The sequence below is a fragment of the Carcharhinus amblyrhynchos genome, chromosome 26 (assembly GCF_965287045.1).
Source record: "Carcharhinus amblyrhynchos chromosome 26, sCarAmb.v2.hapA, whole genome shotgun sequence".
Lineage (NCBI taxonomy): Eukaryota > Metazoa > Chordata > Chondrichthyes > Carcharhiniformes > Carcharhinidae > Carcharhinus > Carcharhinus amblyrhynchos.
The window spans coordinates 14,934,583-14,962,549 of NC_137349.1; the positions used below are offsets into that span (position 1 = coordinate 14,934,583).

General features: G+C 45.9%; 1 protein-coding gene across 1 annotated transcript in view; it reads right to left on the reverse strand.

Annotated features, from left to right (window-relative positions):
* LOC145358902 (interleukin-12 receptor subunit beta-1-like) overlaps window positions 1–25,241 on the reverse strand; it is a 39,126-nt gene extending 13,885 nt beyond the window's left edge. The window contains exons 1-4 of the mRNA XM_080213277.1: window positions 25,196–25,241; window positions 22,895–22,996; window positions 21,064–21,123; window positions 3,102–3,219 (exon numbers count right to left, since the gene is read on the reverse strand). Of these exons, the coding sequence (XP_080069403.1) occupies window positions 3,102–3,219; window positions 21,064–21,123; window positions 22,895–22,996; window positions 25,196–25,241 (326 nt within the window). The remainder of the gene's footprint in view (window positions 1–3,101; window positions 3,220–21,063; window positions 21,124–22,894; window positions 22,997–25,195) is intronic.
* Between the last annotated feature and the right edge of the window lie 2,726 nt (window positions 25,242–27,967).

The following is a 27,967-nucleotide window of genomic DNA, read 5'->3' on the forward strand; positions in this document are numbered from 1 at the left end:
GACTGCAGCAGATTCAAGGCAGCGGCTCACCATCATCTCCTAAAGAGGCAATTAGGGGGAAATAAATGAATGAATAAAGAAAAGAAATTTCAAAACCCAAGGCAAACTACAAGTAGCTCTGCATGCTACTGAGTTTTTTGAAGGGGTAACCAAGAAGGTGGATGAGGGCAGTGCAGTTGATGTTGTCTACATGGACTTTAACAAGGCCTTTGACAAGGTACTGCATGGTAGGTTGTTGCATAAGGTTAAATCTCACAGATCCAGAGTGAGGTGTCTAAATGGACACAAAATTGGCTTCTAGAGAGTGGTTATAGAGAGTTGTTTTTCAAACTGGAGACCTATGACCAGTGCTCTGGGGATCAGTGCTGGGCCCATTGTTATTTGTCACTTATATTAATGATTGAATAGACTGGGATTGAATAGACTGGGCCTGTACTCGTTAGAGTTTAGAAGGCTGAGGGGGACCCTTATACAGATTTACAAGGTAATGAAGGGGCTAGATAGGGTAGAGGTAGAAAGATTCTTCTCGTTTAGAAAGGAGAACTAGAGGGCATAGCCTCAAAATAAGGGGGCAGGCAGTTTAGAACGGAGTTGAGGAGGAACTTCTTCACTCAAAGAGTGGTGAATCTCTGGAATTCTCTGCCCAATGAAGTGGTGGAGGCTACCTCGCTGAATATATTTAAGTCACAGTTAGATAGATTTCTGATAGACAAAGGAATTAAGGGTTATGGGGAGAAAGCGGGAAAGTGGAACTGATCCACTTTAGGTCAACCATGATCTTATTGAATGGTGGGGCAGGCTCGAAGGGCTAGATGGCCTACTCCTGCTCCTATTTCTTATGTTCTTATGATTTGGATGAGAATATAGGAGGCATAATTAAAAAGTTTGCAGATGACACCAACATTGGTGGCATACTTGACAGTGAAGAAAGTTATCTCCGATTGCAACAGGATCTTGATCAATTGGGCCAGTGGGCTGACGAATGGTAGATGGAATTTGGATAAATGTAAGGTGATGCATTATGGTAGATTGAACCAGGGCAGGACTTACTCAGTTAATGGTAAGGCACTGGGGAGAGTTACAGAACGAAGAGATTTAGGGGTACATGTTCATAACTCTTTGAAAGTGGAGTCACAGGTGGACATAATGGTGAAGAAGGCATTTGGCATGCTTGGTTTCATCGGTCAGAACATTGAATACAGGAGTTGGGATGACTTGTTGAAGTTCTACAAGACTTTGGTAAAGCCACACTTGGAATACTGTGTATAGTTCTGGTCACCCTATTTTAGAAAGAATATTATTAAACTAGAAAGAGTGCAGAAAAGATTTACTAGAATGCTATCAGGATTGGTGGTTTGAGTTATAAAGAGAGGCTGGATAGACTGAGTCTTTTTTTTCTGAAGCATAGAAGGCTGAGGGGTGATCTTACAGAGGTCTCTAAAATAATGAGGGGCATAGATCATCCAGATAGTCAATATCTTTTCTTAAAGGTAGGGGGTTCTAAAACTAGAGGGCATGAGTTTAAGGTGATAGGGGAGAGATACAAAAGGAGGGGCAATTTTTTCACACAGAGGGTGGAGTGTCTGGAACAAGCTGCCAGAGGCAGCAATAGGGATGGGTACAATATTGTCTTTTAAAAAGCGGTTAGACAGTTACAAGGGTAAGGTGGGAATAGATGGATATGGGCCAAATACGGGCAATTGGGATTAGCTTTGCTGTTTGAAAAAAAGGGTGGCATGGACAAGCTGGGCCAAAGGGCTTTTGACTCAATGACCCTATTCAGCTGCAGAATCGGTTGCTGCCTGTCAGGATCACACCAGGTGTCAGACTTTCTCACTGAGTTTTTTGAGGTCCAAGTGGAGAGTTGCTGAGTTGGGGATTCAAGAGTTGGGGACTGATTTCCATCCCCAGACTCAGTTCCCAGCCTACGTTTGGACTTTCCCTTGGACACACAGAAACATTGAAAATAGGAACAGGGAGAGGCCATTCATCCCCTTGAACCTGTTCCAGTGTTCAACATGATCATAGCTGTTCCTCTATCTCCGCACCATTCTCTTGCACTGACCCTTTTATCCCCACTCTCTGCCTTCTACCAGTCAGCCAACCCTCTATCCATTCCAGTATCTTGCCTCTAACACCACGGGCTCTTCACTTACTTAGCAGCCTCCTGTGCAGAGGCCCTCTAGAAATCCAAGTAGATAACATCCATTGGCTCTCCCTTGTCTAATATGCTCATTGCTTCCTCAAAGAATTCTAACAGATTTGTCAGGCATGAACCCCCCCTTGACGAAACCATGCTGACTTTGTCCTTTTTTACCATGCATTTCCAAATATTCCAGAACCTCATCCTTATTAATGGACTCCCCTGCCCCTATCACCCTCCCACTGCTCCTCACCTTCCCACTGCCCCTCACCCTTCCACTGCTCCCTCTCCCTCCCACTGCCCCTCACCCTTCCACTGCTCCCTCTCCCTCCCACTGCTCCCTCTCCCTCCCACTGCCCCCTCACCCTCCCAAATGCCCTCTCACCCTCCCAAATTCTCCCTCTCCCTCCCAAATGCCACCTCTCTGTCCCACTGCCCCTCTCCCTCCCACTGCCCCCTCTCTCCCCCCACTGCCCCATCTCCCTCCCCACTGCCCCCTCTTCCTCCCACTGCCCCTCACATTCCCACTGCCCCCTCACCCTCCCACTGCCCCTCACCCTCCCCACTGTCCCCTCTTCCCCCCACTGCCCCCTCTCCCCCCCACTGCTTCCTCACCCTCCCACTGCTTCCTCACCCTCCCACTGCCCCTCTCCCCCCCACTGCTTCCTCTGCCTCCCACTGCTTCCTCACCCTCCCACTGCCCCTCTCCCCCCCACTGCTTCCTCTGCCTCCCACTGCTTCCTCACCCTCCCATTGCCCCTCATTCTCACAGAGTGTGGCTCCGATGGGGTATAAATGAGACAAGCCAGGAGACTCTTGTGTAAATATTATGTGAAGCAGTCAGAGCGCTGGGACTTTCTTTGGGGTATTCTCCCTTCCTGAGTTTGTAACTCTGAGCTGTGTTAGCGACACTCTGGCCAATGTCTGGCCTTTGTCGCCGCTGATCCTTGGCACTGACCAGTAGCACAATCTGCTCTGCACCAGCTCCATTCCCACGGACCAGTTGCAGTGAAGGGGTTCATCATTGTTGCTCCCCTTTCGGTAACAGGTCAGGATGAAAGGTTCCACCGAGGATTCTGTAACAGCAACAGGAGTGAATGGAGAGTCAGAACATTGACATCAGCACATCACCATCACATTGATTCTGCTAAAGGCAATCAGCAATACAGTTAGATCCCAATAAACACACTGTCAGAGGGTCAGTACTGAGGGAGTGCCACACTGTCAGAGGGTCAGTACTGAGGGAGTGCCGCACTGTCAGAGGGTCAGTACTGAGGGAGTGCCGCACTGTCAGAGGGTCAATACTGAGGGAGTGCCACATTGTCAGAGGGTCAGTACTGAGGGAGTGCCACACTGTCAGAGGGTCAGTACTGAGGAGTGCCGCACTGTCAGAGGGTCAGTACTGAGGGAGTGCCGCACTGTCAGAGGGTCAATACTGAGGGAGTGCCACATTGTCAGAGGGTCAGTACTGAGGGAGTGCCACACTGTCAGAGGGTCAGTACTGAGGGAGTGCCACACTGTCAGAGGGTCAGTACTGAGGAGTGCCGCACTGTCAGAGGGTCAGTACTGAGGGAGTGCCACACTGTCAGAGGGTCAGTACTGAGGGAGTGCCACACTGTCAGAGGGTCAGTACTGAGGGAGTGCCACACTGTCAGAGGGTCAGTACTGAGGGAGTGCCACACTGTCTGAGGGCCAGTACTCAGGGAGCACCGCACTTTCAGAGGGTCAGTGCTGAGTAAGTGCTGCACTATCAGAGGGTCAGTTCTGAGGGAGTGCCGCACTGTCAGAGGGTCAATACTGAGGGAGTGCCACACTGTCAGAGGGTCAGTACTGAGGGAGTGCCACACTGTTGGAGGGTCAGTGCTGAGGGAGTGCCGCACTGTCAGAGGGTCAGTACTGAGGGAATGCTGCACTGTCAGAGGGTCAATACTGAGGGAATGCTGCACTGTCAGAGGCTCAGTACTGAGGGAATGCCGCACTGTCAGAGAGTCAGTACTGAGGGAGTGCTGCACCGTCTAAGCGTCAGTACTGAGGGAGTGCCACACTGTCAAAGGATCAATGTTGAGGGAGTGCCGCACTGTCAGAAGGTCAGTACTAATGGTTAAACCATGGAGTGATGAAAATAATGATTACAACCTAACTTGTTGCCATTTGCTTATTCAAACATCTGAGATGAGTCCACTCGAACTGCACTGTATTGGATACAGGCATTAGTACAGGGCCCAATGTTCTCAGTTGCTGCTTGATGTAATACAGGAGCATTTCATTGTGTCTACCACACTGTCACAAGAACTTCAATAACTTCACGCAAGTGGTCACAATGTGTGAATACATCTCCAGATGCCATTTACAGGCAATTGATCATCTAGCCACAGAAGGTGCACCCACATCTCTCACCTCAAAATAACTTCTATCAATTAGGAGCCATTCTAGACCCATATTTACACAATTCTAGCACTGCCTTCCAACACACAGAGGATGGGCTGAATGGCTGTCTCTGGGCTATAAATCATTCAGTGTTTTGATGTCTGTAAATCTCCCACCCATTTCTCAGAATATTCAACCATGGCAATCACATTGTCCAACCACACTGCATCCCACTCACTGATATACCTCTCTGACTCTGTCTTTTTGTCTCTGTCTCTCTCTCTGACTCTCGCTCTGTCTGCCTCTCTCTCTCTTTCTTTCTTTTTGTCTCTCTTTGTCTCTCTCTTTCTGTACCACCTGCCCTGGGGATCATAGTGGTGGCAGTTGTGGGTGTGGGGTGAGGAAGTTGGGGGAGGTGGTGGGGGGGGGGGGGCACAATGGACCATGCAATGGCCTGTTGACCTTGGCGGGATTGCTTGGTTTTGGGCTGAGCATGGCTGGAAACCCTGCCCTCTGTCTCTTTCTCACTCTGTGTCTGTGGAAAATGGATATGAAAGTAAGCTAGCAGGGAACATCAAAACTGACTGTTAAAGTTTCTATAGAGTATAGGTATAGTCTCTATAGGTAGGGCCCTTACAGTTAGAAACAGGAGAATTCATAACAAGGAATAAAGAAATGATTGAGGAATTAAATTCATACTTTGCTTCAGTCTTCACAAAGGAAGACATGAATAATGTACCAGAAGTTCTGAGAGGAGCTGAAGGAAATCAGCATTTGTAGAGAAATGGTTTGGGGAAAATTGATGGGATTGAAGGTGGATAAATCTCCAGGTCCTGATCATCTTCATCCCAGAGTACTTAGAGAGGTGGCCCTGGAAATAGTATATTCTTACTGGTTATTTTGCAAAATTCGTGGACTCTGGAATAGTTCCTACAGATTGGAGGGTAGCTAATGTAAGCCCATTATTCAAAAAGGGAGGTAAAGAGAAAACAGGGAACTATAGACCAGTGAGCCTAACGTCAGGACTGGGGAAGTTACTAAACTCTATTATCAAGGTATTGGCATTTGGAAGGTTGTGGTAGAATCAGATAAAGTCAGCATGGATTCACTAAAGGGAAATCATGCTTGACGAATCTACTGGAATCTTTTGAGGATATAACCAATAGAGTTGACTGAGGAGAACCCGCGGATGTGGTTTATTTAGAATTTCAGGAGGCTTTCGACAAGGTCTCACATAACAGGTTACTATGTAAAGTTAAAGCACATGGAATTGCAGGTAATATCTTGAGATGGATAGAAAGCTGATTAGCAGATAGGAAGCAAAAAGTTGGGATAAATGGGTCTTTTTCTGATTGGCAGTCAGTGAGTAGTAAGGTTCCACAGGGATCTGTGCTGGGACGCCAACTGTTCACATTATAGTGAACTAAATGTATTATCTCCAAATTTGAAGCTGGTTCAAAGTTGGGTGTGAGGCTGAGCTGTGAGGAGGGTGCAGGGATGCTTCAGCGTGATTTAGACAGGCTGAGTATGTGGACATCTGCATGGCATAATGTGGATAAATGTGAAGTTAGCCACTTTGGTAGCAATAATAGGAAGACAGATTATTACTTAAATTGAGAGAGGTGGATATTCAGCGAGACCTTGGAGTCCTTGTGTATCAGTCGCTGAAAGTAAGTGCACAGGTACAGCGCACAGTAAAGAAGGCAAATGGTATGTTGACCTTCATAGCGAGAGGATTTGAGTATAGGAATAGGGATGTTGTGCTGCAGTTGTATAGGGCATTGGTGAGGCCACTCCTGGAGTGTGGTGTGCAATTTTGGTGTCCTTATCTGAGGAAGGATGCCCTTGTTATAGAGGGAGTGCAGCGAAGGTTTACCAGGCTGATTCCTGGGACGGCAGGTCTGTCATATGAGGACAGACTAAACCGGTTAGGATTATATTCACTGGGGTTTAGGAGAGGAGAGTGATATCATCGAAACTTATAAAATTCTAACAAGGTTAGGGAGGGTATATTCAGAAAGAATGCTCCCAATAGTGGTGGAGTCCAGAACTAGCGGTTATAGTTTGAGGATAAGGGGTAAACCTCTTAAAACTGAGGTGAGGAGAAATTTCTTCACCCAGAGGGTAGTGACTGTGTGGAATTCACTGCCACAAAAAATAGTTAAAGCCAAAACATTGTCTGATTTCAAGAAGAAATTAGATATAGCTCTTGGGGCTAAAGGGATCAAGCTATATGGGGGAAGGGGAGATCAGGATATTGAATTTGATGGTCGGCCATGATCAAGATGAATGGCGGAGTTACCTCAATGGGCCAAATGGCCTCCTCCTGCTCCTAGTTTCTATGTATCTATGAGGCTGAAACAAACATGTGAGAGAGTGGTGGTGCAGGCGGACTTGATCGCGGTATTTGAAATGGATCTGAAAAGAGAGAATGTACAAAATTACAGGGATAAGGTGGGGTGATTGGGACTAGGTGAAATGCTCTTTCACAAAGTCAGTATACACCTGATGGGCTGAATGGCCTCCTTCTGTAAAGCGTCTTTGATTTAGTGAAGTGGGCTTTTCAGAATGAATCTCCCGCTGTCTGTGCTGCTGAGTGCCTCAGTGAGACTGATGCTGAAAATCAGTGGGTGCAGGGGTCTATTCCCGCTGGAGGGGCCGGCAGCACAGCGCTGAGTGCGCCACTGCGCATGTGCCGATCTGGCAGCACCGAGATTGGCGCACATGCACAGTGGCCCTGCGCTGCCGGCCTCCCGATCACTGGCCAGCCCCACAAACCTCGCTGCCTTGTTGATATATTAAAGAGTTAATGTCCACTGTAGAGAGCAAGGTGAACTATTGGACTTGCAAGGACGGCAGAGAAACAGCTCATGGGAGCAAACTGACAAAACAGGTTAACCACAGGCTCCAGCTCACTGAGCTTGGCTGGGGTACAAGTCTAACTGAGTACGTGACAATCTTCTCTTTTGTGCTAACAAATGGCGTACCCTAAAGACATTATGCTTATATTCTGATGGATGGGAGTTGTAAGTAGTAAATGTGTATTTTAATAGGATGTTTTTCTTTTGCAGCAATTCCTGTAACTACTCGTTTCTGATTGAATCGGGTGATATGTGTTTAAATCTTGTTTGAAATCACATCTACCTGATGGGATTGTTAGCTATTTCAAAGGGTTCAGCCTTGTTGTTTCAGGTGCTTTTTACTAACTGATTTCCAGCACTGAGTGGGGGTGAAGTAGTAAAGGTTAGCCAACCTACAAATAAAGAACTTTGATTCTGACAATGGTTAGTGTTTGCCTTTGTATCGAGGACGGAAGAGCCTCGTGAAAAACAATTGGCGCTGCGAGCAGGGTTCCAACAGATACAGATGTCCTCTGAGGTGGACTGAATAAGCGATCAACTAGGTGTCGGTAACTTGAGATGGATGGGCCCACAAGGTAAGATTAACCTTGGTCTCTCTCACTGAACTAATACTCAGTCTACCACTCATCCCCCGAGTCCCTGTATTGATGGAACCCGGAGACGACTTACGGCCTTGAACACTGACTAGTCCTTCACCAGGTGCTTCGAGTTCACCAAGTGGCCTGGTGGTTCGAGTCCCCAGGTTTATTTGTTAAGATAACGGAGGTTCGATTCCCCCGTTAACCTTAGGGTTCGAGTCCTCTGAAACAACCTTATATTTAAACTATCTAAAATATAAGTCAGACCCTTGATAAGTCAAGGGACGGAAGCCCCTTATACACTCCCTGTATTGGGGATAAAAAGTTAAGACAACTGTCGGGTTGCCTGAATAAAAAATTAGGAAAAGTTAGGGGGAACCTGACATCTAGCGGGGTGTGTTAAAGCTGAAGAGGCTTTTTGAAAACGAAATTCAGGAAGTAAATGGAAAGTATTAATGTCCCTTTGGAGAAAGAAAGTGAATGAATTAACTGAGAAGTCAAAACTGGCCAGGTGGGAGGACAATGCGCGTCGAAGGGGGATAAGTGAATGTGATAATGAGGATAAACCCAAATCCTGGGAAATTTTGAAATGGGGATGTGAAAAATAGGAGAAGCAGAAAAGAGATAGAGCAGAACAAGAGAGGTTAGAAAAGGAAGATAGAGATAAGAGGAAAGGATTAGAAAATCAGGCCAAACAAAGAAAGCATAACAAACATGAGGTACCTCCTGACTTATCTGGCTTGCCGATGTTGTTCGAAACAAATGACACCAATGACCAAGACAATGATTGAAGCTTCTACTCAACTGCTCCTTCCAGCCCACCCCAGGAGCTGTGTCTAATCACGTCACATGCCCCAAATCACAAAACTTCATTGAATATATTGTCGGCACCATCCAGATGTACCAGGCTACCTCACAGGACCTTTTTAGCCTGTGTTGTATGTTGACACCCAGCGAGTGTGCTAGGTGGAAGACCCACCAGGAACATCAGGATTGGACTGCTTTTTCCGGAGCAAAGATCAACCACAGCAGCAGGTCACTCAGATTAGAGAAGCTCTTAAATGGACCCTGCAACAACCCATTGACGTAACAAAGGTCCTCGAATGTAAACCCAAACCAGGCGAAGATGGCTCTGATTATTGGGGCCGGTTTTGCTCTACATACACCACCTTTGCGGGAGATGTGGCTTATAACAGAGGACAAGCCTCACTGCAATTTAATGTCCTCCTGTAACAGTGTATCCCTGAGATCCTGGCGGCTGCCATCCGAACTAACAATATGGACTGGCTAGACAATACCAAGCCCCAAATGCAAAGAGCTTTAATTTATTATTGGAACTCTTTTAAAGAATCTAAACCCACGAAGGTTAAACGCGAGATGGTACAATGCCCTCTACGGCATCTGAGAGCCTGCCCTCACAACTAGGTATATCAGACAAAGTCTCAATATTGTTTTCCCGGATGGGTAGACAACTATGGTGTGGGCTACCCCACCCATCCCGATGGTCTGAATGCGCCCCATTTTGGCCTCCCCATGCGCCATTCCCTCAGGCTCCTGCCCCACCTGCCTGTGGAGGACCTCCCTGCACAGGACAGGAATGCTTCTATTGCGGGGGGTATGGATCACTAGAGGAGAGATTGTCTGCATCCCCGCCCACAGGACCCACAGGGACCCTGAGGAAGGAGACAAACATTCTCCACCTCCAATCCCCTCTCAGGTTGACTATCCCCTCATAATGTCTCAATATGTTGATGATCTTCTCCCAGCCAGTCCCTCTGAATCCGCCAATACTGCAGATACTAATTGGCTTCTTAATGCTCTCCATTCCTGGGGTTATGTGGTCCCAGCTGCCAAGGTGAAAAGCTCTCAGCAACAGGTCGAATTCCTTGGCACACTCCTCAGTGCTTCGGAGTGTTCCCTGACAGCTGGGCAAATTCACCCTATTCTGATGAGGGCACTTCCCACATCCCCCAAACAGATGAGGGCCTTTTTGGGACTGGTGAATTATTATCAGCAATGGCTCCCTAATGTTACTTCCCTTATCAAGCTGCTAACCCCTTTTGCCTCCGCTAAGACTGGGAAAACATTCTCACTCCCCCCTCCCTCCCCCCCACCCCGTTACAATCCTTCAGGGACCTTAAGGAATCTCTGGCATCTGCTCCTGCCCTAGGACACCCGCTCTATGAGCAGCCTTTTCAGTTATATGTGAGCATTATGGAAGGCTGTGCCACGTGAGTCCTCACACTGATCCATGGTAACCGCCGACGACCCGTTGCTTATCACTCCACCCGCCTCGACTCAGTTGCAATGGGTCTCCCACCATGCTCACAGGTCCTCCCTGCCATCTACTCACTGGTAACCGTGGCCGCTATTACTACTCTTCACCAGCTACTCACTATCTTTACCTCACATGCAGTTATTGCTCTCCTCAACCCCCATCAAACTCAACATCTCATGCAGGCACAATTAAGTCGATATGAGGTAGTCCTCCTCAACAAGCCACTCCTGACGTTTTCCTTTCACTCCACCGTCAATCCAGCTATCTTTCTGATTGCCACACCGGAAAAGCTCCCTTTTCCACCACGATTGCCTCCTCAGGAACCATTCTCTGAAGTCCCCTCGCCCCCTGACCTGAGCGATGTCCCTTTGTCCTCACCAGATCACACCTTTCATTTTGATGATAGCTCATCTATTTCCCCAGGAGGGAAGTCCCTCTCAGGCTAAGCCGTAGTAAACACTACAACGGTTTTAGAATTGGCATGCTTTGACAACACCTCCCTCCCCCACCTCCACCTGATTCCAGCCCAAAAAGCAGAACTGTTTGCTTTGACTCAGGCTTGCATCCTGGCAGCTGGCTGTTCTGCTAACATCTATACTGATTCTCGCTACGCCTTTGGCATTACCCATGATTTTGGTCAGTTATGGGCCCAGTGAGGTTTTCTTACCTCCTCGGATTCTCCAGTCCAAAACGAAGCGTGTCCCAGACTATTGGAGGTAACTACCAAGTAGATATTACGGGTGACGTTTCTACTCTGAAAACTGCTGGGTATAACCTTACATCCCTTATCCATAGCTTCAAACCCAAATACAATAGGTCGGACTCCATTTTGTTGTCATGAATCAGCAGAATGGATCCGTATGTATCCTTAGAAATGGGACTAAGCCAGTAGGCTGTAGTAGCTGTACCCAGACTTTCAATGTTACTGAGGGCCACCAAAGGGACATGCTGAAATTGGAGTGTTCTAACTGTATTGCCCAACTAAGTATGGATGCTGAACTACTGAGCGACATGATTACGTATAATGGTACCTAGTTTGTTTGCAGAAACAATGCCTATCTGTGGCTCCCTTGGAATCTTCCACACACCTGAGGAAGGAACAACGTTTCAGAAAGCTTGCGGGTTTACTATCAGATAAACTGGTTGGACTTTAACCTGGTGTTGTGAGACTTCTTACCGCGTCTACATCCTTGGGACTGGGCAGGATCTTGCTATCTAACGCATGTTGTCCTCTATATCTGACATTATGACTCCACCCTAAGGTACACCTTTTGAGATCAAAACGGGCTATCACGGAAACCCAGTGATTTTGGATGGTAGCCTTTCCTCTCTACGGTACAGCAAAGCTTCTTGAGAATTGATCAATATGCCTTCAGCTCTCGAGAAAACAGCCAATAACACAGCAGACGGTTTGGAAAGTATGGGCACGGGGTTATATCGGCAGAAGTGATTGCCACCCGAACCGTAGCCCTTCAAAACTGAATGGTTTTTGGACTATTTACTGGCTGAATCAGGAGGTACGTTCACATTCTAGTGGGAACAGAGTCTTGCACCTATATCCCTGATTCCTCCGAAAATATAACAATCCTAGCTAACCACATTAGAGAGATAGCAGATAAGGTCAGAAGGGCAGAAATACAATCATTACAACTCCCCCTGGTTGGTGGCCGTTTGGCAACATATTTGGAGATGGGGGAGGAATGATAGTACACCCAGGAGTCACGATCTTGGCCATGTTGGTCATTCTATTTCTTCTCAAATGCCCTATGTAATTATTAGTCCTGTTCTTCAGATGGCCCCCTGTAAAATGATTTACGAGTTAAGGGAGGGAGTGAGATATTAAAGAGTTAATGCCCCCAGTGTAGAACTGTTGGGCTTGCAAGAACGGCAGAGAAACAGGAGCAAACTGACAAACCAGGTTAACCACAGGCTCCAGCTGGCTGAGTCCGGCTGGGGTGCGAGTCTGAGTACGTGACGATGTTCTCTTTTGCGCCAACAAATGGCGTATCTTAATCATGCTTATGTTCTGATGGAGGGGGGTTGTAAGTAGTAAATGTGGATTTTAATAGGATGTTCTTTCTTACGCAGCAATTCCTGTAACTACTCGTTTCTAATTGAATCGGATGATGTGTGTTTAAATCTTTGTTTGAAATCACATCTACCTGATGGGATGGTAAACTGTTTCGAAGGGGTCAGCCTTGTTGTTTCGGGTGTTTTTTACTAACTGACTTCCAGCACTGAGTGGGGGTTAAGTAGTAAAGGTTAGCCAGCCGACAAATAAAGAACTTTGATTCTGACAACGGTTGGTGTTTGCCTTTGTATCAAGGATGGAAGAGTCTCGCAAAAGAACGAACTTAACACCACCACCCCACCCCACAGCCCAATCGCCAGCCCCCTGGTGTGTCCAGGCCCGCCTCGATCTCCCACCCCCTACACAATTCTGATCTTGCACCCGCCCCGCCACTGTCACTCTCTGTCCCACCGAACCCCCCCCCCCCCCCCCCCCCCCCCCGTGTCCATCCAGCCCCAGTCGCTGGCAGCCCTTCCTCTATCACTGCCTAGTGCATTGTGGCAGTGGGACCCTGCACCCCCACAATTCCCCACCCACCCCCCAGTCCTCCCCATAAGCCCTGCCCCAGGAGGTCCCACCCTATCTGGCCTCACCTCCTTGCCCCAGCCCTTGGCACTGCCCGATGCCTGGTGGGAAGTGCCAGTGAGCCAGACAGGCAATGCCCAGGGGAAACCCACCCACCCCCTTACCCCCGGCCTCCTCGGGGGTCTCCATAGGCCACTCCAGGGGGTTCGTGCTGCCAACTCCTGCTCATGGGGGAGCTGGAGCGAATCACTCCTGGCAGGGATTGGGGGATGTTAACAAGCCCGGAGACTTCCATCCTGAGCCTGCGATTGGGATGTAGATCCTAATTTAAATATAGTTCAATGCCGATTTCTGGAGGAGGCAACATCGGAAGTCCGGCGCCCGCAGATATACAGAGACCCTGGTGTCCAGCAGGGAGTCCACAAAATGGCCTCCATTTGAGTCTCTCGGCCTGCTTTACTGCTGGGAGAGAGGGAGAGAGACAGAGACAGAGAGAGAGAGAGGCAGGGAGGGAGAGAGGGCAAGAGAGACAAAGAGAGACAGAGGGAGAGAGGGAGAGGGAGAGAGGGAAGGAGAGAGGCAGGGAAAGATAGGGGGAGAGAAAGGGAGAGAGAGAGAGAGACAGGGAGAGAGAGGGAGAGTGAGAGGGAGAGAGAGAGAGACAGAGGGGGACAGAGAGAGAAGAGAGAGAGGGAGAGAGGCACGGAGAGAGGGAGAGAGGAAGAGAAAGAGAGAGGGACAGGGGAGGGAGTGAGGAGGGAGGAGTGAGAGAGGGGGAGATAGAGAGCAAGAGAGAGAGAGGGGGAGACAGAGAGAGAGCGAGAGAGAGGAAGAGAGAGACAGGGAGAGAGAGAGAGAGAGAGACAGAGAGAGGGAGGAAGAGTCAGAAAGAGAGAGAGACAGAGTAGCAGAGCTGCGAGGACGTGTGTGGAATGGGGAGTGAAGAGAATCTGTGTAAACAAGATCTCACACCTGGAAATAATCACTGAACACAATAACCTGAGGCGCTTGAAAGAGAAGTTAAAGAACGGTCAGATGCTGCTGAGTAAGAGAGCAGAAATGAAAAGTTGGAGCTTCGTTGAATCATTTCCGTTGGAATAGATGCAGAAACTTGTCTGATAAAATCACCAAACCCACATCCCACTCTCAGCAACTGAAAGAGATTACTCATCACTTTCAGAGAGAGGTGATCAACGTAGAACACATCAGACACAACAGCGGAAAATCCAGAAGCACCAAATAAAAGCAAACAGCATCTCTTCCAGAGAATGGGAGTTTTGTTCTTACCTCCTGAAACATTCTGTCTGCATTATCGCAACATCACTGTCCCAGCTGCCATTTTTAAAAATTAATTCACGGGATGTGGGCACCGCTGGCTGGGCCAGCGTTTCATCCCCATCCTAATTACTCCTGTGAAGGTGATGGTGAGCTGCCTTCCTGAACTGCTGCAATCCCTGAGGTGTAGGTACACCCACAGTGCTGTTAGGGAGGGACTTCCAGGATTTAGACCTAGCCATAGTGGAGGAATGGTGAAATATTTCCAAGCCAGGATGGTCAGTGAGTTAGAGGAGAACATCCAGGAGGTGGTGTTCCCAGGTATCTGCTGCCCTTGTCCTTCTAGATGGTAGAGGTTGTGAGTTTGGAAGGTGCTGTTGAAGGGGCCTTGGTGATTCCCTCCAGTGTATCTTGTAGACAGTACACGTGGCTGCCACTGTGCATCAGTGGTGGAGGGAATGAATGTTTCTGGAATGGGTGCCAATCAAATGGGCTGATTAGTCCTAGGTGGTATCCAGTTTCTTCATAGAATCTCTGCAGTGCAGAAGTAGGCCATTTGGCCCATCAAGTCTGCAGCACCTCTCCAACATCTTACCCAAATCCACCCCACACATTTACCATGGTTAATCCATCTAACCTACACATCTTGGGACACTCAGGGGCAATTTTGCATGACCAATCAACCCAACCTGCACATCTTTAGAGTGTGGGAGGAAACCGGAGTACCCGGAGGAAACCCATGCAAACACGGGGAGAATGCGCAGACTCCACGTAGATAGTTACCCAAGGCTGGAATTGAACCTGGGTCCCTGGCGCTGTGAGGCAGCAGTGCTTACCACTGTGCCACCACGTCGCCATGTTGTTAGAGCTGCCCTCATCCAGGCAAGTGAAAAATATTCCATTACACTTGTGACTTATGCCATCTGGTTGGTAGATGGTCTTTGGAGAGTCAGGAATTGCATTACTCATCATGGGATTCTCGTCTCCGACCTGCTTGTGTAGCTATAGTATTTATATAAAGAGTCCAGTTCAGTTTCTTGACAGTGGTAACCCCCAGGTTATTGATAATGGGGAATTCGATGCCGCTGAATCTCTAACAACAATGGTTTGGATCTCTATTGTTGGAGATGGTCATTGCCCTGGCACTTAGGTGGCACGAATATTACTCGCCACTTGTCAGCCTGAGCCTGGATATTGTTCAGGTCTTGCTGCATTTGAACATGAACTGCTTCAGTAACTGACGAGTCGCAAATGGTGCTGAACATTGTGCAATCATTGGCCAACATCCCCACATCTGACCTTATGATGGAGGGAAGGTCATTGATGAAGATGGTTGGGTCTAGAACACTACTCTGCGGAACTCCTGCAGACATGTCTTGGAACTGAGATGATTGACCGCCAACCCCTACAACCACCTTCCTTTGTGCCAGGTATGACTCCAAACAGCGGAGAGTTTTAGCCCTGATTCCCATTGACTCCAGTTTTACTAGGGTCCTTGATGCCACACTCAGTCAAATGCTGCCTGGATGTCAAGGACAGTCACTCTCACCTCACACAATTCACACACCCACACACATACACACACAAATATATCCATTTTCACACACCCACACTGTAATGATTCTGTTCTTTTGAGAATTTTTTTTTACTATGTTTCTTCTACAGGGTATGTTTAGAATTCAGCTTGTTAACACGGTGCTGATTTGTCTGCACCAGGCAACTGACATGCTGAGAATGCAGGCCAATAATTGATTTTAGATAAAGGGGTGTTTGTTTTAATCTGAGTTAATGCATTTTTGTTTATTTGGTTTGTTTCCATGGGGTTTCAGAGTAGAGGTTTGATTAGGTTGATTGACAGACACAGTCATGTTTGCAGATGATACAAAATTGGGCAGCACTGTAGTTAGTTTTGAGGACAGCATGAAACTACAACAGGGTATTGATAGATTGGGTGAATGGGCTGAGCGGTGGAAAATGGATTTTAATATAAACAAGTGTGAAGTAATCCATTCTGGCCCCTTGAGCCTGCTCTGCCATTCAATAAAATCATGGCTGATCTTTTTGTGGAGTCAGCTCCACTTACCTGACCGCTCACCATAACCCTTAATTTCTTTACTGTTCAAACATTTATCTATCCTTGCCTTAAAAACATTCAATGAGGTAGCCTCAACTGCTTCACTGGGTAGGGAATTCCACAGATTCACAACCCTTTGTGTGAAGAAATTCCTCCTCAACTCAGTCCTAAATCTGCTTCCCCTTATTTTGAGGCTATGCCGTCTAGTTCTAGTTTCACCCACCAGTGCAAACAACTTATAGAACATAGAACACTACAGCACAAACAGGCCCTTCGGCCCACAGGTTGCGCAGATTATATCCATACCTACCAGGCCATAGAACTATCTATAACTCTCAATCCCATTAAATCCCGTGTACTTTAAAAGACCCCAGTGAGTTTGCCTCTACCACCACTGACGGCAGCCGATTCCACTCAGTCACCACCCTCTGAGTGAAAAACTTACCCCTGATACCTTCTCTGTACCTGCTCCCCAGCACCTTAAACCTGTGTCCTCTCATAGTGACCATTTCAGCCCTGGGAAATAGCCTCCAAGAATCCACCCTATCTGTACCTCTCAACATTTTATAAACCTCTATCAGGTCGCCTCTCAACCTTCATCTCTCCAGGGAGAAGAGACCTAGCTCCCACAACCTATCTTCATAAGGCATACCTTCCAATCCAGGCAACATCCTTGTAAATCTCCTCTACACCCTCTCAATAGCTTCCACATCCTTCCTGTAGTGAGGCAACCAGAACTGCGCACAGTACTCCAAGTGAGATCTGACAAGGGTCTTATAACTTCCCTGCTTCTATCTTATCTATTCCCTTCATAATCTTATATATTTCTATAATATCTTCCCTCATTCTTTTGAATTCTAATGAATATAGTCCGAGTCTACTCAGTCTCTCCTCATAAGCCAATCCTCGCAACTCCAGCATCAACCTAATAAATCTCCTCTACACCCCTCCAGTGCCAGTATATTGTTTCTCAAATAAGGAGATCAAAACTGTACACAGTACTCCAGGTGTGGCCTCACCAGCACCTTATACAGCTGCAACATAATCTCCCTGTTTATAAACTCCATCCCTCTAGCAATGAAGGACAAAATTCCATTTGCCTTCTTAATTACCCTCTTAATTACCTGCTGTACCTGCAAGCCAATATTTTGTGATTCATGCACAAGGACACCCAGGTCCCTCTGCACAGCAGCATGCTACAATTTTGTACCATTTAAATAATCGTCCATTTTGCTATTATTCCTATCAGAATTGATGACCTCACATTTACCAACATTGTATTCCATCTGCCAGACACTTGCTCCCTCACTTAGACATTTATATCCCTTTGCAGAGTTTCAGCGTCCTTTGCCCACTTTGCCCTGCCACTCATCTTAGTGTCTGTCATCTGCAAATTTTGACACACTACACTTGGTCCCCAATTCCAAATCATCCATGTAAATTGAAAACAATTGCAATCCCAATACTGATCTCTAATCGCCAACTAGAAAAACACCCATTTTTTCCCCATTCTTTACCTTCTGTTAGTTAACCAATCCGCTATCCATGCTAATACATTACCCATAGTGCTGTGCACCTTTCTCTTATGTAGCAATCTTTGGTGCAGCACCTTGTAAAATGCCTTCTGGAAATCCAGATACACCACATACACAGGTTCCCCATTGTCCACTGCGCATGTAATGTCCTCAAAAAATTCTAGTAAATTAGCTAAACATGACTTGCCTTTCATGAACCCATGCTGCGTCTTCCCAATGGGACAATTTATATCCAGATGTGTCGCTATTTTTTCCTTGCTGATAGGCTCAAATATTTTCCCTACTACAGAAGTTAAGCTAACCAGCCTATAGTTATCCACCTTTTTTAAACAGTGGTGTCACTGTTTCTCAATCTGCGGAAACCATCCCAGAGTCCAGTGAATTTTGATAAATTACCACTAGTGCATTTGCTCTTTCTCCCGCCATCTCTTTTAGTACCCTGGGATGCATTCCATCAGGACCAGGAGACTTGTCTGCCTTTAGCCCCATTAACTTGCCCAACACTATCTCTTTCATGATAATGATCGTTTCCATGTCCTCGCCTGCCATTGCCTTCCTGTCATCAATTTTGAAATGTTATTTGTGTCTTCCACTGTGAAGACTGACACAAAATACCTGCTCAATGCCTCAGCCATTTCCTCTTTCCTATTATTAAACCCCCCTTCTCATCCTCTAAAGACCAATGTTTACTGTAGCCACTCTTTTTCTTTTTTTTTTGTCGAAACTTCTGCTATCTGTTTTTATATTCTGAGCTATGATTGATGAGGGCATCTTTTAGAAGGCACCAAGTTACATTCAGTCGATGTCTAATGAGATTTGGGGTTTAGGTTTATAGCTACTTGAAATAAGTTCATAAGTTCAGCAGATATAGGAGCAGAATTTAAACCACTTGGCCCGCTGAGTCCGCTGCTCCATTCGATCATGGCTGATATGCTGTTCATTCTCATTTTCTTACCTTCTCCACATAACCTTTCAACCCATTACCAATTAAAAATCTGTCTAACTCCTCCTTAAATTTACACATTGTCCCAGCATTCACCGCACTTTGGGATAGCGAGTTCCACAGATTCATAACCCTTTGGAAGAAACAGTTTCTCCTCAACTCTATTTTAAATATGCTACTCCTTATCCTAAAACTATGATCTCTCGTTCTAGAATGCGCCACAAGAGGAAGAATCCGCTCCATGTCTACCTTATCCATACCTTTTATCATCTTGGATACCTCAATTTGATCTCCTCTCATTCTTCTATATTCCAGAGATATTGGCCTAAACTGTTCAATCTCTCTTCATATGACAAATCCCTCATCTCTGGAATCAATCTAGTGAACCTCCTCTGAACTGCCTTCAATGCCACTACATCTTTCCTCAAATAAGGGGATCAAAACTCTGCAGAAGATTCCAGGTGCAGTCTTACCAATGCCTTGTTGCAACAATACTTCCTTACCTTTATATTCTATTCCTTTAGCTTTAAATGCCAACATTCCATTCACCTTATTATCTGCTATACCTGCATGTTAGTTTTCTGTGACTCATGAACGAGGACACCCAGATCCCTCTGCACCAGAGCACCCTGTAGTCTCTCCCCATTTAGATCATAAGTTGTCTTCCCATTTTTCCAACCAAAATGCATGACCTCACAGTTATCCACATTAAACTCTATCTGCCCCATTTTGGTACACTCTCCTAACCTATCTATATCCATTTGTAAGGTTCTTATTTCCTCACTGCCACTTACAGTCCTGCCTATTTTTGTGTCACCAGCAAATTTGGCGAAATCATCATCTATCCTTGTATCCAAATCATAAATATAGATTGTAAATAACTGGAGTCCAAGGAAAGAACCCTACAGCGCTCCACTAGTTACTGCTTGCCATCCAGAAAAGAACCCATTTATCCTGACTCTCTGTCTTCTGTCCATCAGCCAGTCACCTATCCAAGCTCATAAGTTACCCCTAATCCCATGTGATCTCACCTTGTGAATTAACATTTTGTGCAGCACCTTATCAAACACCTTTCGGAAGTCCAGATATACTACATCTACAGGATCCCCATTATCCAATATGCTTGTTACATCCTCAAAGAACGCTACCAAATTAGTCAAACATGATTTGCCCTTCATAAAACCATGCTGCCTCTGATGGATAGTGTTTTGATTTTCCAAATGTCCTGATATTGCTTCCTTGATAATTGATTCTAACACTTTCCCAACAACAGATGTTAAACTAACTGGTCCGTAATTTCCCACATTTTGCCCCCCTCCCTTTTTGAACAAGGGCATTACATTAGCATTTTTCCAAGCCACTGGAACCTTTCCCACGTCCAGGAAAGTTTGGAATATTAAAACCAATGGATCCATCATCTCTGCCACCACTTCCTTTAATAGCCTAGGATGTTGGCCATCAGAGCCCGGAACATGAACAGTTTATAGTCAAGAAGATCAATGCAATGTTGGCCTTCATATCTAAAGGGCCAGAGTACAGGGATGCTGAAGTTATGCTGTAGTTGTACTTGTACAAAACCCTAGTTAGATCCTACTTAGAGTACTGTGAGCAGGTACGGGCAGCACACCTTAGGGGGATTGTATTGGCCCTGGAGGGAGTTCAATGCAGGTTTACAAGAATGATACCTGGACTTCAGGGGTTAAGTTACAAGGAGAGGTTAGACCAATTAGGCCTTTAATCTTTCAAATACAGTAGGTTGAGGGGTGATCTGCTAGATGTTGACAAAATATTTACAGGGAAGGACAAGGTGGTTGGAAGGTTCTGGAATCAAGGACAATAATTGAGAAATTAGGGCCAAGTGTTCAGGAGAGATATTAAAAACACTTCTATATGCAGAGGGTGTGGGAGGTTTGGGACTCACTTCCTCAAACAGCAGTGAATACTGGTTCAATTGTTAGGTTTAAATCTGAGAGAGACACATTTCCACTGAGGGGTATCGAGGGATATGGGGCTACGGCAGGTACATGGAGTTAGGCCACAGATCAGTCATGATCTTACTGAATGGCGGAACAGGCTCAAAGGCTTGAATTGTGTATTCCAGTTCCTATGTTCCTACCTGTAATGGTTAGAGCTAAGCATACAGGGAAAATCAAGAGAAGTTTCTGCTTGGTTCTGCAAGAAGTCTCTCTTTCTCTGAAAACTGCTGTTTAAGAGCTGTCAGAAGAAATAGGTCTCTCTCTCTCTCTCCAGAGGTGTTCTGGAAGCTTGAGCACTAGCAACACAAGTACAAGCAGGTAAGCTGGTAGTTTTTGGTAACTCAGTTTGAAGAGAATGTTACGTGTGTGAGGAATATTGCCTATATTGGAACCAATAGAGATAGATCAGCAGTTAAAAATTGTATCTTGTCTGGTACCTGTAACAATGCTGTTGGGGGAGTTCCCATCCTCTTGACAGTGTTGGTTGCCCAATGAATCTGCAAATAAAAATTGCTACAACAGGTTAAACAACAAGAAAACTCTGATGGGAAGACAGGAATAAGCAACTCATTTACAACAGAGAAAACACACAAACACCCAAAGGTCTCTACAAACAAATCAGAATAAATCTGTATAAAAGCAAAACATTGTGGATTCTGGAGTCTGAAACCTAAAGAGAAAATGCTAGAAAATCTCAACAAGTCTGGCAGCATCTGTACGGAGAGAAAAGAGCTCTTTTATCTGCTGGAATGTCTGTTATTCTCCTGGGTATCTGTTATTCTACATATAAACCACCCCGAACCCCTTGATTAGATTCCAGTCTGTAACTCACTCCCAGGTATCTGTTATTCTGTGTATGAATCACCCCAAACCCCTCAATTAGATTCCAGTCTGCAACTCACTCCCGGGTATCTGTTATTCTATATATAAACCACCCCAAACCCTTTGATTAGATTCCAGTCTGTAACTCATTCCTGGCTATCTGTTATTCTGTATATAAACCACCCCAAACCCTTGGATTAGATTCCAATCTGTAATTCACTCCCGGGTATTCCTTATTTTGTCTGATCCCATCCAAATTCCCAGTGACTGTCAAACCACATTCCTGCCTCAAAGAATAAAGATGAAAAGACAAAGAAAATTACAGCCCGGGATCAGGCCCTTCAGCCCTCCAGGCCTGCACCGACCATGCTGCCCGACTGAACTAAAGACCCCTACCCTTCCGGGGACCATATCCCTCTATTCCCATCCTATTAATCTATTTGTCCAGATGCCCCTTAAAACTCACTATAGTATCCACTTCCACTACCTCCCCCAGGCACCCATCACCCTCTGTGTAAAAAACATGCCTCGTACATCTCCTTTAAACCTTGCTTCTCACACCTTAAACCTGTGCCCCCCCCAGTAATTGACTGTTCTACCCTGGGAAAAAGCTTCTGACTATCCACTCTGTCCATGCCTCACATAATCTTGTAGACTTCTGTCAGGTCGCCCTCTCAACCTCACTCGTTCCAGTGAGAGCAAACCAAGTTTCTCCAACCTCTTCTCACAGCTAATGCCCTCCATACCAGGCAACATCCTGGTAAGTCTTTTCTGTACTCTCGCCAAAGCCTCCACGTCCTCCTGGTAGTGTGGCGACCAGAATTGAACACTCTGGGTCTGATTTTACCATTTTCATTCTAAGTGCTGAATCTGGGCGCAACTCAGACCCGACATGGAAACCTGCTTTCAGGCGCCCCCCCAAAACGCACTGAAACAGAAATCGTGGGTCTGAATCGCACTGTGGGGGGGACTCGGCGTGGCTGAAAAGATTGGAGTTCTGAACTGCTCAGTTAGAAAAAAAGTTTGAAAAAGCGTGCCCGCGTCAGATCACTCCCGAGGCTGCAGAAAGCGGTCCGGGAGCAAAGGCCCCCACAGACATCATCCCCAAACCTACAACATAACTGTCCCCCTTATCCACCCACTTCCCTCCTGCTACCCAGACCGATTGCGATCCCCTGCCCCCTTCCCCCCCCACCAATTGCCCGCAGAGTGACAGCGGATCCCCCTGACTCACCCGTTCCCTCGCCCACTCGAGATCCACCTTACCTGCCTTACTCCCTCCACCCCCAGAGAATGATCTGGCCTCACTACCCTCCGCCGCCCCCCCCCCCCCCCCCCTCCACACACACACACACACACACACACACACACACACACACACACACACACACACACACACACACACACAACAATGGTACACCTGATCCGCTTTCCTTCCCTCACTACCGATCTGAGTCAGCAGCCGGAGAGCCCGATTCAGGCTTTTATTCAGCAGGTTCATTTCAAGCTGGATCCGGATTGGCAAACGCGGTGGTAAAGCAGGAACTGCTGTTAAAGTTTGCGGGGCAGTTCATTAATTCAATTTATATACACGCAAATGCATTTAAATCACCATTGCGCCCGTTTTGGGCACGAATTAGATGGTTGCCATTCCTAGGTCTCGGCAGAGTGACAATCTGCACAGATGTGGGTGTGGATCATGTTTATGGCCTCACACTCGACTTTACCACAATTTTGCATCTGAAAATGGGTGTGACGCAATGGTAAAGTAGACCCTATGTTTCGAGTGTGGCCTAACTACGATTCTATAAAGCTTCAAATCATCAGAATTCTCATCATCAGCACCATTTGCAAAATCAGTGGAAAATCTGAATGTAATATCTCTATCCTGCCTTGAGCTGTCAGAATCGCATCTGCTTTAACAGTTCAATTACTTTTTCTATATTTATTAAAAATGCTTACTGTGTCTGCTGCTATTTTTTAGTAGCTAATCTCCCAAACCCTCTCACCTTCCAGCTCCTCAATCCACATTCTTTATTCCTCCAGATTTCTCTCTTAAATTCTTCACGTCAACTTTCTCGTGTCTCTCGTTTAAGTTTAATTCTCTATTTATCCCTGAAACTTCATTCCTAATTTGCTCATTATGACCATGCAGGAATGTAATTATTCTGAGCCCTGTCCACTTCAGATCAGCACAACTCCCCATTCCTGCAAAATCAACTGTGAGCCTTCACTTTTCTGAACCACTTCTTGTCAATCCAAATTTATTGACCTTTACTTTGTTTTGCTTGCTGCTTACCGATCATTTATTTCCCAGAACTAAATTCAACAAATCACCTTGTCTTAAAACAAAAAAATAGAAAATGCCATATAAACTCATCTGTGGAGAGGAAAAGAGAATGTTTCGGATTTAAATGAGCCTTTTACAGAGTTGGTATCCTTGTCTTGATGAACTTGAAACAGAACAAAGCAGGAAGCAGTCTGGGTTATTCGTTATAAAGTGTTTGCTACTTTGATTCCTGTATTATCCTGATTAGACTCTATTTGGGATGGTTAAATCTCCTAAGGTTAAGGTCCTGTCACTATGCTTCTCTGAACACACACACCCTGCTCTCTATCTCACTCTCATTCTCTAGTGAGCTGTTATATATTTGTGTTCTGTCTTAACTTATTCCTTCACATTGCTTATTCCTTATAGTAGAACAAATAATTCTCTTTTTGTGCACGTGCCAGAACATTGCCTTTTTTTATTCATTTGTCAGACATGGGCTTCACTGGCTGACCAGAATTTATTGCCCATCCCTAGATGCCAGAGAGCAGCTAAGAATCAATCGCATTGCTGTGGCTCTGGAGTCACATGTAGTCCAGACCAGGTAAGGACAGCAGATTTCTTTCCCTAAAGGACATTTGAGGGCAAGTGATGGTGCAGTGGTGATGTTACAGGGCTTGTAATCCAAGGCCCAGGCAATACTCTGGGTCACAGGTTCAAATCCCACTCTTGGAGCTGGTGGAATTTAAATTCAAGGAATTAGTTGGGAATATAAAGCTAGTCTCAGTAATGGTGACCAGGAAACTATTATCAATTGTCATGAATCTGCCATCCTTACCTGGCCTGGCCTATGCGTGTCTCCCAAACCCACAAATAATGGGAGACGTCACTGACAGTGCTATCAAACACACTGTACACTGTGGCTTCTGCCAGGGTCACTCGGCTCCTGATCTCATTACAGCCTTTGTCCAAATATGGACAAAAGAGCTGAACTCCAGAAGTGAGGTGAGATGTTGTTGTTGGGTCAAAATCCTGGAACTCCCTCCCTAACAGCACAGTGGGTGTACCTACACCACATGGACTGCTACGTTCAATAACGCAGCTGACCACCATCTTTTCAAGGGGCAATAAATGCTGGTCTAGCCAGCAACACCCACATCCTATAAACAAGAAAAAACACCCATGTGTGGAGTGCACATGATAATCAATCAATGTTTATGTAGTTGGATCTTTTCCACAGTGAATCCAACTTTATCAATCGTTTACAGATTGTTTACAGATTGTTATAATAGAGATTTAAGAACATTCAGTCAAGATCTATAAAAATCTTGTGGTTATTTGATAAACTAATTGCCTCTTTTTATAACCTCTGAATGAACATTTTAATCTGATAATTTCTCCACAATGCTTGCTTTCACTTCTGGTGTGTGAGATATGAGACCACATACGAGCAGCGTTGACTTTATCGTAACACTTACCCTGAAAGAGCAGCAAGGAGACGGGCAGCAGGAGAAACAAATCCATCGCTTTAACCTAGACACAGTCTGAGCCGATGTGCTCTCTCTGGAGCCTAAGGGGCTTTACATCTCAATCACATTGCAGAAAATTCCTTTTGCTATTAGTTGCTGAACGTGAACAACGTGAAGCCACATTCTAACCCTGGCCCATAACTGGTACGCTCTGCTTCGCTCACTCTGACATTAATGAACTAATGAATAAATTGCCATTGCGCTCTGATCCATTCCTGCCAAATAACAGAAAGGTTTTGAGGTAAAAACCTCTTGACGTGTCTTTCCTTCAATTAGATGATTAGCTCAGCTAGAACCGTGAACAGCAGAAACCACAAACCACACATGGAACATGAGAGAAAGACCGAGAGGTAGTCATTGAGTAAAGAAAGTTGAGGAGGCGAGTGAGAACGGAGATCGGTGGGGAATGTCCGGGCTAACACGAGGCAATTAACAGAATTCTAATTGTGAAGACTTTCCAGCAGGTGTTTGCCAGCTTTTTGTTTGGGTTCTAGTTGGTTTGTTTTCTCCAGGTTTGGCCTATACCCACAGCCGTGTGTCTCTCTCTGAAATTAAAGACAGCTTCATGCTGTAATCATTGGACAATGAGAAAAACCACATGTGAAGGAGGGACTTTGCAAGTCGCTGCGAATCGCTACACACCCTCAGGTCTGTAACGAAAGCTCAAATTCTATTGGCAGGATCAATCTGAGCAGGTCAGAGGCAGTGGTTTAACCTCAATGTGCGCCTGAATAAATTGGCATCAGCTGCTCAGGTAAACCAATCGCTGGACATCATTTATTGGAGTTTTCCACGGAAGCTTTTTAAAACTCACAGAATGGCTGGAAATTGATTGATTTCTTTCAGCGCGTGGAAATAATAACCTAAGCATTGTTCACATAGTGTGGAGAAAATCTCTTCCCGTTTCTGCAAAGACAGGGAAAGGTTGGATACCTCCCGCATGTGGCATTATCCCATTGCTTGGTCCATTGCCCAAATCCAATTGTGATGGAGTTGTGCCATTTGTAGGAGATGTTCCCAGTTTGTCAGAAGATTCCAGAACCATGGGAGGGACCTAATCCTGAGCTGACAACAAAGAAAACACAGAAATTTAACATTCCCTTTGGAATTCATTCACCCTCTTACCTTCTCATAAAATGGAAGTGCCAGCATTGGACTGGAGTAAACACAGTAAGAAGTCTCGCAACACCAGATTAAAGGCCAACAGGTTTATTTGGTAGCACGAGCTCTCAGAGTGTTGTCCCTACACCTGGTGGAGGAGCGACACTCTGAAAGCTTGTGCTATCAAATAAACCTGTTGGACTTTAACCTTCTGTTGTGAGACTTCTTACTGTGCCTTCTCATAAAGCTGATGTAATCACAGGTAGCGAAAACCCAATTGAGGAAATATTCAATTCACTTCACATGACTTAATCTTGTGTAAATAAATACACAGAACATAGAACACAGACATTGAACATAGAACAATACAGCACAGTACAGGCCCTTTGGCCCTCGATGTTGCGCCGAGCTTTGTCCGAAACCAAGATCAAGCTATCCCACTCCCTATCATTTTGGTGTGCTCCATGTGCCAATCCAATAACCGCATGAAAATTCCTAAAGTGTCCAACTCTACCATCACAGCAGGCAGTGGATTCCATACCCCAACCACTCTCTGAGTAAAGAACCTACCTCAGGCATCCCTCCTGTATCTCCTACCATGAACCTTATAGTTATGCCCTCTAGTAACAGCTACATCCACCTGAGGAAATAATCTCTGAACATCCATTCTGTCTATCCCCCTCATCATCTTATAAACCTCTATTAAGTCACCTCTCATTTTCCTCTGCTCTAAAGAGAAAAGTCCCAGCTCCCTCAACCTTTCCTCATAAGACCTACCCTCCAAACCAGGCAGCATCCTGGTAAACCTCCTCTGCACTCTCTCCAATGCTTCCACATCCTTCTTATAGTGAGGTGACCAGAACTGCACACAATATTCCAAATGTGGTCTCACCTCTACAGTTACAGCATAACCCCAAGGCTCTTAAACTCAAACCCCCTGTTAGTAAACACCAACACACTCTGGGTCTTCTTCACGGCTTTATCCACTTGAGTGGCAACTTTCAGAGATCTGTGGATATGAACCCCAAGATCTCTCTGTTCCTCCACATTCCTCAGAACCCTGCTGTTGACCCTGTAATCCACATTCAAATTTGTCCTACCAAAATGAATCACGTCACACTTATCAGGGTTAAACTCCATCTGCCATTTTTCGGCCCAGCTCTGCATCTTATCAGTGTCACTTTGTAGCCTACAACAGCCCTCCACCTCATCCACTATTCCACCAATCTTGGTGTCATCAGCAAATTTACTGACCCACCCTTCAGCCCCCTCCTCCAACTCATTGATAAAAATCACAAATAGCAGAGGACCCAGCACTGATCCCTGTGGTACACCACTGGTAACTGGTCTCCAGTCTGAAAATTTTCTATCCACCACCACCCTCTGTCTTCTATGAAACAGCCAGTAACTTATCCAATTGGCCAAATTTCTCTCTATCCCACACCTCCTTACTTTCCTCATGAGCCTATCATGCAGAACCTTATCAAACACCTTACTAAAATCCATGTATATGACATCAACTGCTCTACCTTCATCTACACACTTAGTTACATTCTCAAAGAATTCAATCAAATTTGTGAGGCAAGACTTACCCTTCACGAATCCATGCTGACTATCCCT